Source organism: Hirundo rustica, chromosome 36 (assembly GCF_015227805.2).
Source record: "Hirundo rustica isolate bHirRus1 chromosome 36, bHirRus1.pri.v3, whole genome shotgun sequence".
Lineage (NCBI taxonomy): Eukaryota > Metazoa > Chordata > Aves > Passeriformes > Hirundinidae > Hirundo > Hirundo rustica.
In genome coordinates, this window is record NC_053485.1 from 100,724 (window position 1) to 114,857 (window position 14,134).

At 67.8% G+C, this 14,134-nt stretch overlaps 3 protein-coding genes across 4 annotated transcripts; all 3 read right to left on the reverse strand.

The window, feature by feature from the left end:
- Positions 1-426: 426 nt before the first annotated feature.
- On the reverse strand, positions 427-5,604 carry ELAVL3 (ELAV like RNA binding protein 3). Of its 2 annotated transcripts, XM_040088760.2 has the most exons (7): positions 5,581-5,604; positions 4,661-4,943; positions 4,071-4,174; positions 3,716-3,869; positions 3,240-3,456; positions 2,841-2,879; positions 427-2,696 (listed from the first exon to the last, which is right to left on the reverse strand). In XM_040088760.2, the coding sequence occupies exons 1-7, from the start codon at positions 5,587-5,589 to the stop codon at positions 2,372-2,374; spliced, it is 1,131 nt and encodes a 376-aa protein (XP_039944694.1). In that variant the 5' UTR covers positions 5,590-5,604; the 3' UTR covers positions 427-2,371. The 2 variants fall into 2 exon arrangements, with proteins under 2 accessions (XP_039944694.1, XP_039944690.2); XM_040088756.2 differs by lacking the exon at positions 5,581-5,604 and having other exon boundaries at positions 427-2,717; positions 4,655-5,072.
- A 691-nt stretch (positions 5,605-6,295) lies between these two features.
- On the reverse strand, positions 6,296-10,076 carry ZNF653 (zinc finger protein 653). The gene is made up of 9 exons (XM_058423861.1): positions 9,802-10,076; positions 9,202-9,245; positions 8,742-8,957; positions 8,110-8,459; positions 7,624-7,727; positions 7,264-7,381; positions 7,055-7,169; positions 6,850-6,949; positions 6,296-6,769 (listed from the first exon to the last, which is right to left on the reverse strand). Exons 1-9 carry the CDS (start codon positions 10,074-10,076, stop codon positions 6,667-6,669), a joined length of 1,425 nt encoding a protein of 474 aa, XP_058279844.1. The 3' UTR covers positions 6,296-6,666.
- A 522-nt stretch (positions 10,077-10,598) lies between these two features.
- Positions 10,599-14,115, reverse strand: ECSIT (ECSIT signaling integrator). Its single transcript, XM_040088739.2, has 7 exons — positions 13,978-14,115; positions 12,983-13,685; positions 12,319-12,542; positions 12,153-12,207; positions 11,820-11,968; positions 11,177-11,279; positions 10,599-10,906 (listed from the first exon to the last, which is right to left on the reverse strand). The coding sequence occupies exons 1-7, from the start codon at positions 14,038-14,040 to the stop codon at positions 10,599-10,601; spliced, it is 1,605 nt and encodes a 534-aa protein (XP_039944673.1). The 5' UTR covers positions 14,041-14,115.
- Positions 14,116-14,134: the final 19 nt, after the last annotated feature.

Here is a 14,134-nt window from a genome sequence, read left to right on the forward strand (position 1 = left end):
GCAATGGACACCGTCAAAACCCTCCCAGCATCTCTAAATCTTGTCTAGCAATCCCAAAAAGACCCCTCCGGTGCATCCCGGAGCCTCCAGTTCCGCCTCAGTGCCCTCAGTCCTGCTCCAGTCTGTCTCAGTGACCCCAGAAAACACAAAGCTTTGGAGGAGGAAAGATATTTAAATAGGGAGGAAAAGACTGTTTTCTTCTGTTGTCTGTGTGAAAAATGGCAAGAAATCTGAGAGGAAAAAGGGTGGAAAACATGAGGGGGAAAAGGGCGGGAAAACGTGAGGGGGAAAAGGGCGGGAAAATGTGAGGGGGAAAAGGGTGGGAAACATGAGAGAAAATGGCCAATGGTTCCTCAGCCACCCAGTCCCAGACGGATGTGCCCTCCATGCCAAAAGACACGTACAAGTCAGACTTTTAAATTTTTTTTTTTAATTATTTTTCCATGAAAAATACAAAGAGTCGAGTCCGGGGTGTGGGGGCCAGGGGGGTCCCGGTCCCCTCCGAGGGGTCCCGCAGTGCCACAGGGGGGTCCCTGGGCACGTATTGTCCCCGCGTTGGGCCCCTCAAAAATGGGCCGGGGCTGAGGTGGGGACCCCTTATTGCTACTGAATTGGGGGTCCCCTGGCCCCCCAAATTCCAGGGCTGGATCCCTGGAAGAGGGGGTGGGGGTCGGAGTTTGTGGGGGTGTGATGGCGGATCTGGACACGGGGGTCGCTCCTAAATACTTATATTAATAATAATTAAAACTACAAGAAGCTTCACACAGGCACGACACAAAAAAACCAGGAGCCAGGGTGGGTTTGGGGAAGGGTCTGCGGGGGAAAAATGAGGGTCCTGGGGGAGTACCAGGACTGGGGAAAAGCCAGGGAAGAATAGGAAATAAATGGGAAATAAACCACTGAAAAGTGAGAAATTATCCCAACAGCAAAGGGAAAATAAATAAGAATCGCAATAATAATAATAATAACAACAACAACAATAATAATTAATAATAATAATTAAGAATAATTAAGAATAATAACAACGATAAGGAGGATGGGGGAACTCAGGGTTGGGGGTTTTGAGGTGGGGTTCCGCCCTTTTTTTTTTTGGACAGGAGGCTCTAAGTGGCAAAACTCCAGCAAGTGGAGTAATTTGGGGCAAAAAATGCCCATTTTGGAGAATCTGGGAAGGGGAAGGGGGGGAAGTGTGAGAAGCCACATCCCCTCCCTCCCAGTTTTTGGGGGCACCAGAGGAGTCCCTGGAATCTGAGTGCCGTTGACCCCCCAAAACTTGCCTTGGTCACACTTGGGGTTCACAAGCTGCTTCCACGGAACTTAGGGAGCGCAAAACAGGTTCTCACCCCCTCTGGAAAGGCGATTTTGGGGACTTTTTGGGGATATTTTTAAATATTCTGCTATAAAAATAGATGGATTTGGGTCTGCGGCTCACCACTCCCTGCGTCAGTCACGCTCCTCCTTACCTGATAACGGGTAACTCGTCTAATTAAAAATGCGATTAATCCTTGTTTTTGTTCTTCCTCCCCAAAAATTCCTCCCCCTCCCCCAAAAAATTTAAGGAAAAAACATGGGAAGAAGGAGAGAGCGAGCAGAATCCCCCTCTCCCTCCCCCGGAGTCCTGGAGTGGAGGGAAGGGGGGGCACAGCCCCCACCTGGACACACCTGGATCAGGTGAAGGGGGGCACCGCTCCAGGTGGTCCGGCCACTGCCAGAGTGGTGAGGTTCGGGGTACCTGGGGGGGCTCCCAGGTGTGTCCACTGTGTCCTGGGGGGGGTCTCCAGGCTTTCCAGGGCCCCTCCCAGTGCCCTGGAGCACCTGGAGGAGTCCTCAGGGTGCCCGTCGGTGTCCGGGTGTCCAGGCTGTGCGTCAGGCGTCCTCAGTGGCCGTGGCGGGGGTCTCCGGGGGTCTCCGTGGTGTCCCCGTGGTCTCTCCGAGGTCTCCAGGTGTGTTTCTCCATCCTGGAGACCCAGGATGTCCTTGGTGTCCGTGGAGGGGGTGCCCAGGACCTAGAGCCGGGTTTCTCCATGGTGTCCCTGGTGCCCATGGAGGGGGTCCCCGAGGTCTCCAGGTCTTGGTGTGGGTTTCTCCACGGTCCCCGTGGTGCCCATGGAGGGGGTCCCCGAGGTCTCCAGGAGGTGTGTGGCGCTCACGGGGGGCCCCCGAGGTCTCCGGCTGAGTTTCTCCGTGTTCCCCATGGTGCCCGTGGGGGTCCCCCGAAGGTCCCCGAAGGTCCCCAAGGTGGCTTTCTCCACGCTTCCCATGGCGCCCACGGAGGGGGGTCCCCAAGGCCCTCCAGCCGAGTTTCCCCGTGGTCCCCACGACCCCGCGGCGGGGACAGGAGACCCCCGCGCCCGCCAGCGGGGACAGCCCCTCAGGCCTTGTGCTGCTTGGTGGTCTTGAAGGACACCTGGAGCACGCGGTCGCCCAGGCGGTAGCCGTTGAGGCTGGCGATGGCCATGGCCGCCTCCTCGTAGTTGGTCATGGTGACGAAGCCGAAGCCTTTGCACTTGTTGGTGGCGAAGTCCCGGATGACCTTGACGTTGGTGACGGCGCCGAAGGGCCCGAAGAGCTGCCACAGGACGCTCTCGTCCGCCTCCGGAGCCAGGTTGTAGACGAAGATGCACCAGCCGGGCCCGGGGGTCCCCAGGCCCACCCCGGCCAGCGCCGGCACCGCCTCGATGGCCAGCGGGGAGAACCTGGGCAGCAGCGACAGCGGGCTGGCCTGGGGTCAGTGGGGGGGTCCCAGGGGTCCCCTCCTGCGCTGGGGAGGGTCCCCAGGCTCTGGGGGATGTGGGGGGGTGGGACAGGGCAGGTTTGGGGGGATTGGGGGGGGGCATTACCTCTTCACCCCGTACGCCACGTTCAGCAAATTGTCCAGTCTGCAGGGGACAGGGCGCTGTCAGAGGGGGACAGCGAGGGGTGTCCCCGGTCCCAGGGGGTCCCACCCCCGTGCGACACCTGAGGCCGTGTCCCCAGCGCTGTCCCAGCCCCCAGACCCCTCTGAGGGCAGCCAGGGTCCTTGGGGCTTTTGTTCCCATGGACATCCCACCCCTCAGGACCCCCCAGGACTCCCATTCCCAGGGATATCCCAGTCCCCTGACCCCCCCAGGACCCCCCCAGGAGCCCCATTCCCGGGGATATCCCAGTCCCCTGACCCGCCCAGGACCCCCATTCCCAGGGATATCCCAACCCCCAGACCCCCAGGACCCCCCAGGACCCCGGAGCCCCCCGTCCCTCACCGGAAGCGCTGCGGGGGGGGGTGCAGGGCCCCGTAGCGCCGGGCCCCGGGGCACAGGCTCAGCAGGGCCCCCCCCGATTTCTGCCCGGGGGTGTTGGCAAATTTCACCGTGATGGGCTCCGCCGCCCCGAGGGGCTTCTGCCCGTGCAGCCCCCGCACGGCCTCCTCGGCCTCCACGCGCTTGTCGAAGCGGATGAAGCCCACCCCCCGGGACACACCTGCGCAGGTGACACGGGGGTCAGGGCACGCCCCCTCCCAAAAAACCCTCCTCACGGCGCCAGGGATGTTCCCACCCAGCCACAGACCCTAAAGGGATGGCTGGGTAACCCTCCCAAGGGGAATCCCACCTCCCCAGGACCCCCCAGGAGCCCCCAGGACTCGCATTCCCGGGGATATCCCACCCCCCAGGACCCCCACCCCAGGGATGTCCCACCCCCCCAGGCAGCACCGAGCACACCTGGGCACACCTGCACACACCTGTGACCTGGTCCACGAGGATGCGGGAGGTGATGATGCGGCCGTACTGGGAGAAGAGCTGCTCCATCTCCTTCTGCCCCATGGCCTTGGGCAGCCCGCTCACGTACAGGTTGGCATCGCGGATGGAGGCGGAGCTGGGCCGGGCGTAGGACACCTGTGGGGGCAGGTGAGCCCTCGGGACCCCCCAGGGCAGGGGACAGCGGCATCGCCCGCCCAGGGCTTCCACCCACCGCAGGTGCCCCTCACCACAAAGTGGAGGATCCCACGTGTGCCCCCCTCACCCCCAGGGTGCCCCCCAGGTGCCTCCCCTGCCCCGACAGCCCCCCAGGTGCCCACCCCCGTGTCCCCAGGGCACCTTGATGGTCTTGGTCTGCAGCTTGAGGCCGTTGAGGGCCCCGATGGCCCTGTCGGCGTCCCCGGCCTCCACGTAGTTGACGAAGCCGTAGCCCAGGCTTTGTCCTGGAGCACCGTGTCACCGTCACCGGGGGGTGGCCCTGTCCCCTGCGTTCCCAGATCTGCCCCCATGCCTGTCCCCACTCTGTCCCCACCCCTCTGCCCAAGATCTGCATCCAGCTTCTCTCTCCCTGTGGGTCACCGTCCCGTGTGTCCCCATGGCTGTGGGACTCACAGCCAAACTCGTGGGGGGACAGGGACACCGGCGTCACGGGGGCAGTGGGGGGACACCAAATTGTCCCTGCTGCTGTGATCACAGTCTACCCCTGCCCCCACAGGTGCCCGTGTCCCCTGTCCCCACATCCCACTCTCCTGCGTCGCTGTACCCCATTTTCCCATGTCCCTTGTCCCATGTCCCACTGCCCACATCCCCGTGTCCCTGTGCCGTGTCCCCCGTGCTGTCCCCTGTCCCACTGCCCACATCCCCGTGTCCCCTGTCCCCTGTCCCACTGCCCACACCCCCGTGTCCCCCGTGCTGTCCCCTGCCTGTACCGGTGACCTTGTCCCGGACGAGCTTGCAGGACTCGATGTCCCCGAGGCTGCCGAAGAGGCTCCGCAGCTCCTCCTGGCTCATGGACTGCGGCAGGTAGTTGACGATCAGGTTGGTTTTGCTGTCATCGCTCACGGGGGGGGGACCCGGGGGGGCCCCGTTGGGCAGCGCCGCCGCCACCCCCGGGCCCGGCACGGCCACCACCGGGACAGGGACGGGGACAGGGCCACCGCAGCCCGATGGCCCCGCGGCGCTGGGAGCCTGGGCCTCCACCGTGCTCAGGATCTGCTGAGGGGACAGGGGGTGTCACAGGGGGTCACTGCGGGGACACGGGGACCGCGCTGGGACAGGGACAGCGGGGACATCGGTGGGACAGCAGGGGCACTGCGGGGACAGCGACAGCGAGCTCGTGAGGACGGGGAGGGGACGGGGACACGCCGGGGACAGTGGGGACGGCGGGAGGCGGAGACACGGGACGGGGGACAGCGACACCCCGGGTGGGGCCGTGGGGGACAATCCCCCCATTGTGCAGCGGCGCCCCCGCCCCTTCCCCCCCTCCCCAATAGCGCGGGGTGGGTGACAATGGCCCTTTGTCACCGGGTGATGGGGACACCCGGGGCCACCAGCCACGGCCCCGGGGGGCGTGGGGGGACGGCCACCCGCGGGGACAGCGACGCACGTGTCGCGGGCGCCCCCCACACCCCCAAAAACGGCCGCGGTTTGGGGAGGGGTCCCCGCCCCTCCCTTGCACACGCGCGTCCCTGCAGGTGCCACACGCGTGTGACGCCGCGCCCCCACCCGAGCGGGTCCCACGGGCGGGGGACGGGGGGACACCGAGAGGAGGGGGGGTGACAATTCGGGGGAGGGGGGCGATGGAAGCTCTGGGGGATCCCCGCAATCCCCCCCCCCACCCCATTCCTACCGTCACCATCGTGTCGCCGGGGAGGGGGGTGACAGCGCGAGGGGGGGGCCCCGCACGGCCCCGAGGGCTCGGGGGGCCCGGGGGGAGGCCGGGGGGGCTCCGGGGGTCGCGGCGGCGGCACCGGGCGCTGCGAGCGGCGGCCCCGTCGGTCCTTTAAACGTCCTTGGGCGGGCGCGGGGCGGGGCCCCCCAAAAACCGCCCCCCCACCCCCGCCCGAGATGGTTCCGTCCGCGCCCCCCCCCCCAAAAGGTGGGTCCGACCGTGCCCCCCCCCCCAAAAGAGGTGGGTCAGCCCAGCCACCCCCCCCAAAAAAAAAAGAACCGCCCCCCCTGCAGGGCCTGGAGAGGGGGGGCACGAAGCCCCCCGAGACCCCCAAAGCCCCGCCCACGGGAGGAGGAGGAGGAAGGACGGGGAGGGCCGGAGAGAAGGAAGAAAGAGGGAATGGAGGAAGAGGAGGAGGAGGAAGGAGCGCAGGAGAAGGAGCAGGAAGGATGAGGGGGGATGGAGGAGGAGGGAGGAGAAGCGAGGAAGAGGAGGATGATGAAGGTCGGCCACAACCGGGTTCCGCCGCCGCCGCTTCAGCACCGGGGACAGCGGCGAGCTCCTCCCGCCCGAGGGGCCGGGACCGGGACGGGGGCACCGGGAAAGGGCCCCCCGGGAGCCCCCCCGAGCCCGGGAGCCCCCCCGAGCCCACCCCCGAGAGAAGAGGCAGCAGCACGAAAAGTCCTGATTTTATTGGATTACCTGGAGGGGGGGACACGCGCCCCCCACGTCCCCAAAGCCCCTCCCGACCCCAGGTGCGCCCAGGGGGGCGACAGAGAGAGAATAAGGAAATAAATAAAAGGTGACGGGGGAGGGCAGCGCGGCCACCCGGGGGCGCCACAGGGTCACCTGGGAGGGGGGGACACACAAGGACACCCCTGAGGGGTCCCTCAGGTGCTCGGGGTGTCCCGGGGAGGGGCTCAGGACCCCCCCAGGTGGTTTTTTCTTCACCTCCAGGTGCAGCCCCAGATACATCGGGGCGTCCCGATGAGTCCGGGGGGGCTCCGGTGAGTCCGGGGGGTCCCAGGTGAGTCGGGGGGTCCCCTACGTGCCGCGGGGCTCGGGGTGACTCTTGAGCCCCCCGTGTCTCCTCATGTGCCACGTCAGGGACGCGCGCTGGCGGCAGCGGTACCCGCACACCTCGCACCTGGCGGGGCAGGGCGGGGTCAGGTGTGTCCGGGGACCCCTCCTGGGGGGGGGGGGTCTCAGAGCCCCCCCGCCACTCACTGCAGGGGGGTCTCCCCGGTGTGCGTCCTCCTGTGGACTTCCAGGTGGTTCTTGCGCTTGAAGGACTTCCCGCAGGTGTCACAGGTGAACTCCCGCACACCTGAGCGGGGGGACACACCTGGGGGGTGACCACGTGCCAGCACAGGGGCCTGCCCTGGTGAGACCTCTTGCCGCGGCGGGAGGAGGATTTTGGGAGGGCGCACACCTGAGTGGACGCCCATGTGCCGGCGCAGGCGGTTCGCCAGGTAAAACCTCTTCCCGCAGCCGGGCTGGGGGCACACCTGGCTCCGGCCCCTGCGGTGCTCCAGGTTCACGTGGTTCTTGGGGGACACGTGGGAGGTCAGGGGGGCCCAGGACAGGTGAGAGGGGGATCGGGGACAGGTGAGGGGGGGGGTTTCCCCCTCTGCCAGGCACCTGGAAGCTGCTGAGGGCGCTGAACTCCTGCCCGCAGCCGGCGTAGGGGCAGCTGAGGGGCTCGGGGGGGTCCTCGGAGTCCGGGGAGGGGGCACGGCCCCGCCTGCTCCGCCGGCGCCTGCGGAGCCTCAGGTGAGCCCCCCCCTCAAAAAGAGGAGGACAGGTACCGGAGCAGCCCCGTCTGACCCACCTGAGACCTCCCCCAAAATGACCCCCTCCCCAAAAAGGCTCCCCTGAACTGCTGGATCCCTACAGAAAACAGCCCCTGACCCCCCCGTTCCCCCCTTCCTCACGCACTCAGGTAACCTGGCCCCCCCCAAAGCCCCCCCCGGACACCCTGAGCCCCCCGGGCCCCCCGACCTTTCTGGCTCTTTGGGGATCTCGTAGATGATCGTCGACACCTCGGTGTCCTCTGCAGGGGAAGGGTCCCGGGGGGGCTCCCGGGGGGGCTCCGGGGGGGGGGGCTCGGCGGGGGGGGGCAGCTCCTCCTGCTTCAGCCTCAGCACCGGGTCCTCCTCCTCCTCCTCTGCCATCAGCGGGGCCGGTGAGACCCCCTGGGCCCCTCCCAACCCCTGACACCCCCCAGCACCGGACCCATCCCACTTGTGACCCCCAAAATCCACCCCCATCCTCCCCCCAGCACCGCAGCCCCACTGCCCCCCAATTCCTGACCCCAAATCTTCCTGATCCCCAATTCCTGACCCCAAATCTTCCTGATCCCCAATTCCTGACCCCAAACCTTCCCTCATCCCCCATTCCTGACCCCAAACCTTCCCTGATCCCCAATTCCTGACCCCAAACCCCCCCAGACCGAATCCCCCTCCCCGCCCCATCTCCCCCCTTTACCTGTCTTGGCCAGGTGAGGCTCCTCAGGGGGGGCGGGGAAGGCGCCCCCCCCCTTCCAGCAGCACCTCGTGCCCCCCCACATCGAGCTGCAGCCCCCCCAGGGCCTCGTAGCCGGGCCCGGCCAGGATGAGGAGGGGGGGGCCCTGCAGCAGGGCGGGGGGGCCGCCCCCGTCCAGAGCCCCCCGGGCCGGGAGGGGCAGCGGCAGCGGGACACAAACCACGGCCTCCAGCGCCTCGGGGGCGGCCGGACCCCCGGCAGCGGGGGCTGGAACCGCGGGACCCCCCCCCCGGCGCCGCCTCCGAGCCGGAGCTGCAGCCCCCCGAGGAGGAGGAGGAAGAGGAGCCGGGGGCTACGGAGGGAACACGGAGGGTCAGAAGGAGTCCCCCCACCCCCTGCTAAAAAATCCTTCATCGACCCCCCAAAAATCTGATGGGCCGTCCAAAAAATCTCCTGCCAGCCTCAAAACACCCCCCAAAAGCATCCCCAAAGAGCCCCAAGCCCTCATCCCTGCCCCTCCCACGCCCCCAGGAACCCCTTCACCCCCCAGACCCTGCCCCGCTCACCCCACAACTCCCCCAGCCCCCTCCCACCCCCCAAAATCCCCCCCCAAGGCCGTCCCCTCCCCTCTGACCATCATCATCGTCGCCGTCCGAGTCGCTGAGGGGCCGCAGGGGCGAGTGCAGGTCCTGGAAGTAGCGGTGCCCGCGCTCGCACTGCCACACGGCCGTGGTGTAGAGCCCCACCGAGGGGTCCAGCTCGGCCAGGCGCGGCTCGTACGGGCAGCGCTGCCGGTGGTCCTCGTACCAGATCACCGCGTGCCGCAGGCAGTTCACGTTCCGGCGGCGCCCTGCGCCGGGCGCGGCGAGCACCGTGAGGGACGGAGCCCAAAACGGGGGGCAGGCCCCCAAAGTGAGGTACAGACCCCCAAAGGCTGGGGCGAGCCCCTCAAAGTTGGGTACAGAGCCCCAAAAGGTGGGTACAGCCCCCCCAAAGGCACAGGTGCAGACCTCTAAGCTCGGGCACGGACCCCCAAAGGTGGGTGCAGCCCCCCAAAATCGGGTACAGCCCCCCCCCGAAGATCCCGGACTCACTTTTCTTGCGTTTGGGTTTTTTCGGGAGCTGCTCCCAGGGTTTGCTGTGGAGAGAGAGAGCGGGTGGGAGCAGGGGAAGGGGCTTCTGCGGGACCCGCAGAGCTCCTTCCCCTTCTCTTCCTCCTCCTCCTCCTGCACCCTCCACCCGACTTTTGCTCTTTCCAGTCTCTGCCTCATCCTCACCCCTCACCACCCCCCTCAGCCTTCCTCCTCCATCCCTCCCCCGGGCCGTCCTCCTCCTCCTCCAGCGCTCCCAGCCCGTTCTGAGGAAGGACAAGGAGACGCGGGAGGGGAAGCGGGACGGGACGGGAGCAGGGAAGACGCAAAGGGATGAGGAAGTGGAGGATGAGAAAGGCCCAGCACAACCCCGCGGCTCCGCTTCAGCACCGCGGACAGCGCCACGCCCGCGTCCCCGCAGGTTCGGGGCCTCTCTGCGACCCCCAGATTTTGGGGGGAAGGGGGACCCCCACCCCACACCCCCTCCAGCACCCCCGGACCCCTCTCCCATACCCCCCAAACCCCCCGGCGGTGCCGCCCCCTCCCCAGCTCCCCTTCCCCTTCCCGGCCCCCCGGGCTCTCGGCGGCTCTCCCCGCGCTCACCCGCGCCGCCCCGCTCGCTGCCCCCGCTCCAGCCCCAGCAGGTAGGCCGCCAGCTTCGCGTCGCTCCATCCGCTGCGGCGCCGCAGCTCCACCCAGGGCCCGTGCGCCTCGCCCAGGTACACCCGCCGCACGTCGTACTTCTTGCGCGACTCCAGGCGCCGCCGAGCCCGGTCGGTCTCGGTGAGGCGCGGCCGCCCCCGCGCTTTGCGGCCCCCGCCGGGGTCGGGACCCCCGGGACCCCCGGGGCCGCCGGGGCCGCGCTCGGCCGCGCTCATGCCGCGGCGCGCTGCGATGACGTCACGGCGCGGCGGCGGCGGCGCGGCGCTCCGTGCGCATGCGCGGGGGGCGCTGCCCGTGGTCCCGCCGGGGTTTTTTGGGAGGGGGTCCCCAAGAGAGAGGGGAGAGACCCCAAAAGGGGTCCCGGCACAGCTCAGCGCTGCCGTGAACCACCAGGTGTGAGGTATGAGGAGACCGCACCTGAGGGACCCCAACCTGTTCGCTGGGGCCCCCCCCCAAAGCTACGGGGAACCCCCAACGTGCTCACCGGGGACCCCCCCGACTCACCAGGGACCCCCCCCCCGGAACTGACCGGGGGCCCCAAGAAATCACCGGGGACCCCCCCCCCAGCTTCAGAGGCGGACACGATCCCTTCCCGGTGCCCCCCAGGGTCCTCAAATTCACCCAGAACCAGCTGGGTTTGGGGGGCAGGAACCCCCCCAGCACCCCCAAAATCCCCTCCCGTCACCGCAATCCCCCCAAAACCCCTCCACGACCCCCCCCAAGCCACCCCGGCCCCCTCAAGACACGACACCTCCTCTCCATGGCAGCACCTCTTTATTCCCCGCTGCTTTTCGGGGGTCTCCCCCCGGCTTTCCCCCGTCCTGCCCCTCGGGGGGCTCCAGCGCCGCTGCCGGGGGGGTCCCCGCGCCCAGCCGGGGGGTCTGGGGGTCGGCACAGGGGTCCCCCCCTTCGTGGGTGAGGCGGAAGACGACGGGGGCGCGCCCCAACACCGGGTTCTCCTCCTGCAGCCCCGAAATCCACCTGCCCAAGGTGCGCCGGTCGCCCGCCCCCGCCATGCAGAGCGCGAACACGGGACCCTCCTCCACTGCGGGGGGAAGCCGGGTCAGGGGGCACCCGAGCCCCCCAAAACACCCAAAACACCCACCTGAGCCCCCCCAAAACCCACCTGAGCACCCCAAAACACCCACCTGAGCCCCCCCAAAACCCACCTGAGCCCCCCAAAACCCACCTGAGCCCCCCCAAAACCCACCTGAGCCCCCCCAAAACACCCACCTGAGCCCCCCAAAACACCCACCTGAGCCCCCCCAAACCCACCTGAGCCCCCCCAAAACACACCTGTGCTCCCCAAACTCACCTTCATCCACGTCGAAGTCCTCGTCGTCCCAGGGGCCGCGCTCCAGGTCCAGCTCCAGGTGCAGGGGGAAGTAAAAGCTGCGCTCGGGGTCCAGGGGGGGGTCCTGGGGGGAGGTTCCGGAATGTTCCGGGGGTGCAGAACGCCCCCCCCCAGACAGGCTCGGGGGCCCAGGCGGGTGGGGTGGGAGGAGAAGGGGGAGAAGCAATTTCTCCTAAGTGCGGCTGGTGAGTAATTCGCAAGTTCCCCTGGGCTCAGGAGCGAGTTTGTGAATTCCCTGGATGTGCTGAAGGAATTTGAGAGGTTCCTTCAACACAAGAATCCCCTCCGAGGGTGAGGAACAAGCGTGCCCATGATAACAATTTATCCCACGAGAACCAGCGAAGAAAACACGTAAAAAACCCAAAACCAGATCAATTTGATGGGCAACTCAAACGCCTTTTACCGACCCACAGAGTAATTAACGGGGAAGCAATTAAAAGTCGCCCTCGAGGTCTGCAGGAGCCGGGTAAGGGACAGAGCACTGCCAGAGCCTCGGGAAACCTTCGTGTGTGGTGACCGCCCCGACAACGGCGCGGGGTTTAGGGGTGTCCCCGCACACCTGGCCGGGGTTTGGGGTCCCACCCCACCTGTCCCCGGCACTCACCCTCAGGTGTTGGGGCAGGGGGTCCCCCCGTAGCACGAAGTAGCTCAGGAGAGTCCCCCGCAGCCACAGTGGGAACGGCCCCTCCACGAACACGGGCCGGGAAGGGTCGTGCTGGGCCAGGAGCTCCCGCTGGTCCGGGCTCTGCGAGCCTGGGGACAGGGGACAGCTGGGGACAACACTGAGCCACCCAAGGGCCCCCGAAGCCGACCTCAGAGCCCCTCAGCGGGATCCCCGTGGAACCCCAAATGCCCTCCCAAGGGACCTGAAAGCTGAGTGACCCCCCCAGGGCTCCCTGACATTCCCCACGGGACCCCGCGGGACCCCCAAACTCACTGACGATGTAGGGCTGGACGGAGCCTTCGTCCTCCCCCGAGTCCGGCACCGGCTTCTGCGGGGTGGGGACACCGGGGTCACTGCAGGGACACCTCCTGTCCCCTCAGCTGTGCCCCCCACTCCCGCGGCCCCCCGGCCGTGGCCCCGTCCCCGCGCAGGTGCCCACCTGCATGACGGTGACGGTGGCCGCGGGGTCGGCGGCGATGCGGCGCAGGCCGAGGCGCGCGGCCGCGGGCCCGGGGGGCGGCAGCCGGGGGGGCAGCGGGTGGGGGTCCAGGTGGCGGAACCGGGGCAGCCAGAAGAGCATCCGCTGCACCTTCCGCACCGGGCGGCTGCGCGGCCCAAACACCCCCAGCAGCAGGAACCGCGTCTCGGCGTCCGGAACCACGCCTGGGACAGGGGGACAGTGAGGGGACATTGGGGTCATTGGAGGCGTTGGGGACACTGGGGACAGCAGGGACACTGGGGACATTGAGGGGTCACTGGAGACATTGGGGACATTGGGACACTGGGGGCATAGGGAACACTGGGGACACTGTGGGCATTGGAGACATTGGGGACACTGGGGACATTGAGGGGTCACTGGAGACACTGGGGACATTGGGACACTGGGGGCATAGGGAACACGGGGGACACTGTGGGGACACTGGGGACACTGTGGGGACACTGGGGGAACACTGGGGACCCTGGGAGGACAGGTGGCACTGGGAGGTACCACGCGGGGACACAGAGGGACATGAGCACAGACACCCCCGGGGACGCCTGGGCACACACAGCAGGACGAACGGCCCGGGGACACTGCGGGTGTCCCTGACGATGTCGCCACGCACCGTATCGCTCCATCTGCTCCAGCAGGCGCAGCCCGCACTCCTGCTGCCGCGGGAAGGGGAAGAGCAGGCGCTGCACGGGCCCCTGCGGCACCCAGGGCCCGCGGGGCAGCAGCCGCAGCAGCGCATTGTAGGCGCCCAGGCTGCGCTCCACGCCCAGCGCCGGCATCGCCGCCAGCGCCGCCTCCACCAGCGCCAGGCGCCCGCCGCGCCCCGGGGGACGGCGCGACATGTCCCGCAGAGCCGCCTCGAACGCCGCGGGGCCGCTGGACGGGGCACCGGAGGGGTCACCGGAGGGGTCACCGGAGGTGTCACCGTCCTGGGGACCCTCGTGGTCGTCACGGTGCGCCTTGTAGGAGCGGAGATGTCGCAGTGGGGGCTTGGAGGTGCGGCCGGCTGAGGTGTCACCGGTGTCACCCCCTGAGGCGTCACCTCCTGAGGTGTCATTACCCGCGGTGTCACCTCCCGCAGGGCCCCAGGGGCGGTCCCGGTGCCGGGGGTCGCGCTCCTTGTCCCGTGTTTTGTGGGACTGGCGATGCCACGCTGAGGTGGTGGCCCTGGAGGTGTCACCCCCCGGGATGTCACCCCTCGGGGTGTCACCCTCAGGGCGGTGGTGATTCTGGGGCCCGAGAGGTTTTGGGGTCCCCGCGGTGTTGCCCCCCTCAGTGGGGACATGCGCAGGACGCTGGCAGAAGCTCAGACAGAGCTGGGGGAGGGAAAAAGGGGTCACCAGAGCTGTCCCCGTGTCTCCCCACCTTGTCCCCTGCTTGTCCCCTCCTTGTCCCCCTGTCTCTCCGTGTCCTCCCAACCCCCGGGCCCTCCAAAACCCTCACCTCCCTCTGTCCCTTCGCGCTCCCCCGGTGTCCCTCTGTGCCCCTAGGCCCGATTGTCCCCTCTCCCCTCCCTCCGCCATGACCCCCCGCTGTCCCCGTGTCCCCACAGCGTCCCCACACCGCCCTGATCCCCTCCGTCCCCCATGTCCCCGGTGTCCCCCGAACCTCTGGAGCTCCGAGGCTGCCCCATAGGCGCCGGGGCAGCGCCCGGACCCAGCTCAGCCTCATGTCGCCGGGGATATCGCGGTGTCACGGCCCGGCCCCGCGGTCCCCACGCCGGGGCGCGCCGCTGGGCGCCGCCATATTGGCTCTGACCCCGCGC

Bases quoted from the DNA above. Each gene is read 5' to 3' on its own strand.
- ELAVL3 (XM_040088760.2), bottom strand. The intron at 3,870-4,070 runs GTGCCCTGGGGA...CTGCCCCCACAG, and splicing joins TGCAGACCAAGACCATCAAG to GTGTCCTACGCCCGGCCCAG. The intron at 2,880-3,239 runs GTGAGGGACGGG...TGTCCCCTGCAG, and splicing joins CCCCCCCCGCAGCGCTTCCG to ACTGGACAATTTGCTGAACG.
- ZNF653 (XM_058423861.1), bottom strand. From the start codon at position 10,076: ATGAGCGCGGCCGAGCGCGGCCCCGGCGGCCCCGGGGGTCCCGGGGGT. The intron at 9,246-9,801 runs GTGAGCGCGGGG...CTCTCTCCACAG, and splicing joins CAGCGAGCGGGGCGGCGCGG to CAAACCCTGGGAGCAGCTCC. The intron at 7,170-7,263 runs GTGCCTGGCAGA...GTGTCCCCCAAG, and splicing joins GCGCCCTCAGCAGCTTCCAG to AACCACGTGAACCTGGAGCA.
- ECSIT (XM_040088739.2), bottom strand. From the start codon at position 14,040: ATGAGGCTGAGCTGGGTCCGGGCGCTGCCCCGGCGCCTATGGGGCAGC. The intron at 13,686-13,977 runs GTTCGGGGGACA...TCCCTCCCCCAG, and splicing joins GCAGCCTCGGAGCTCCAGAG to CTCTGTCTGAGCTTCTGCCA. The intron at 10,907-11,176 runs GTGAGTTTGGGG...TTCCCCCCGCAG, and splicing joins GGACTTCGACGTGGATGAAG to TGGAGGAGGGTCCCGTGTTC.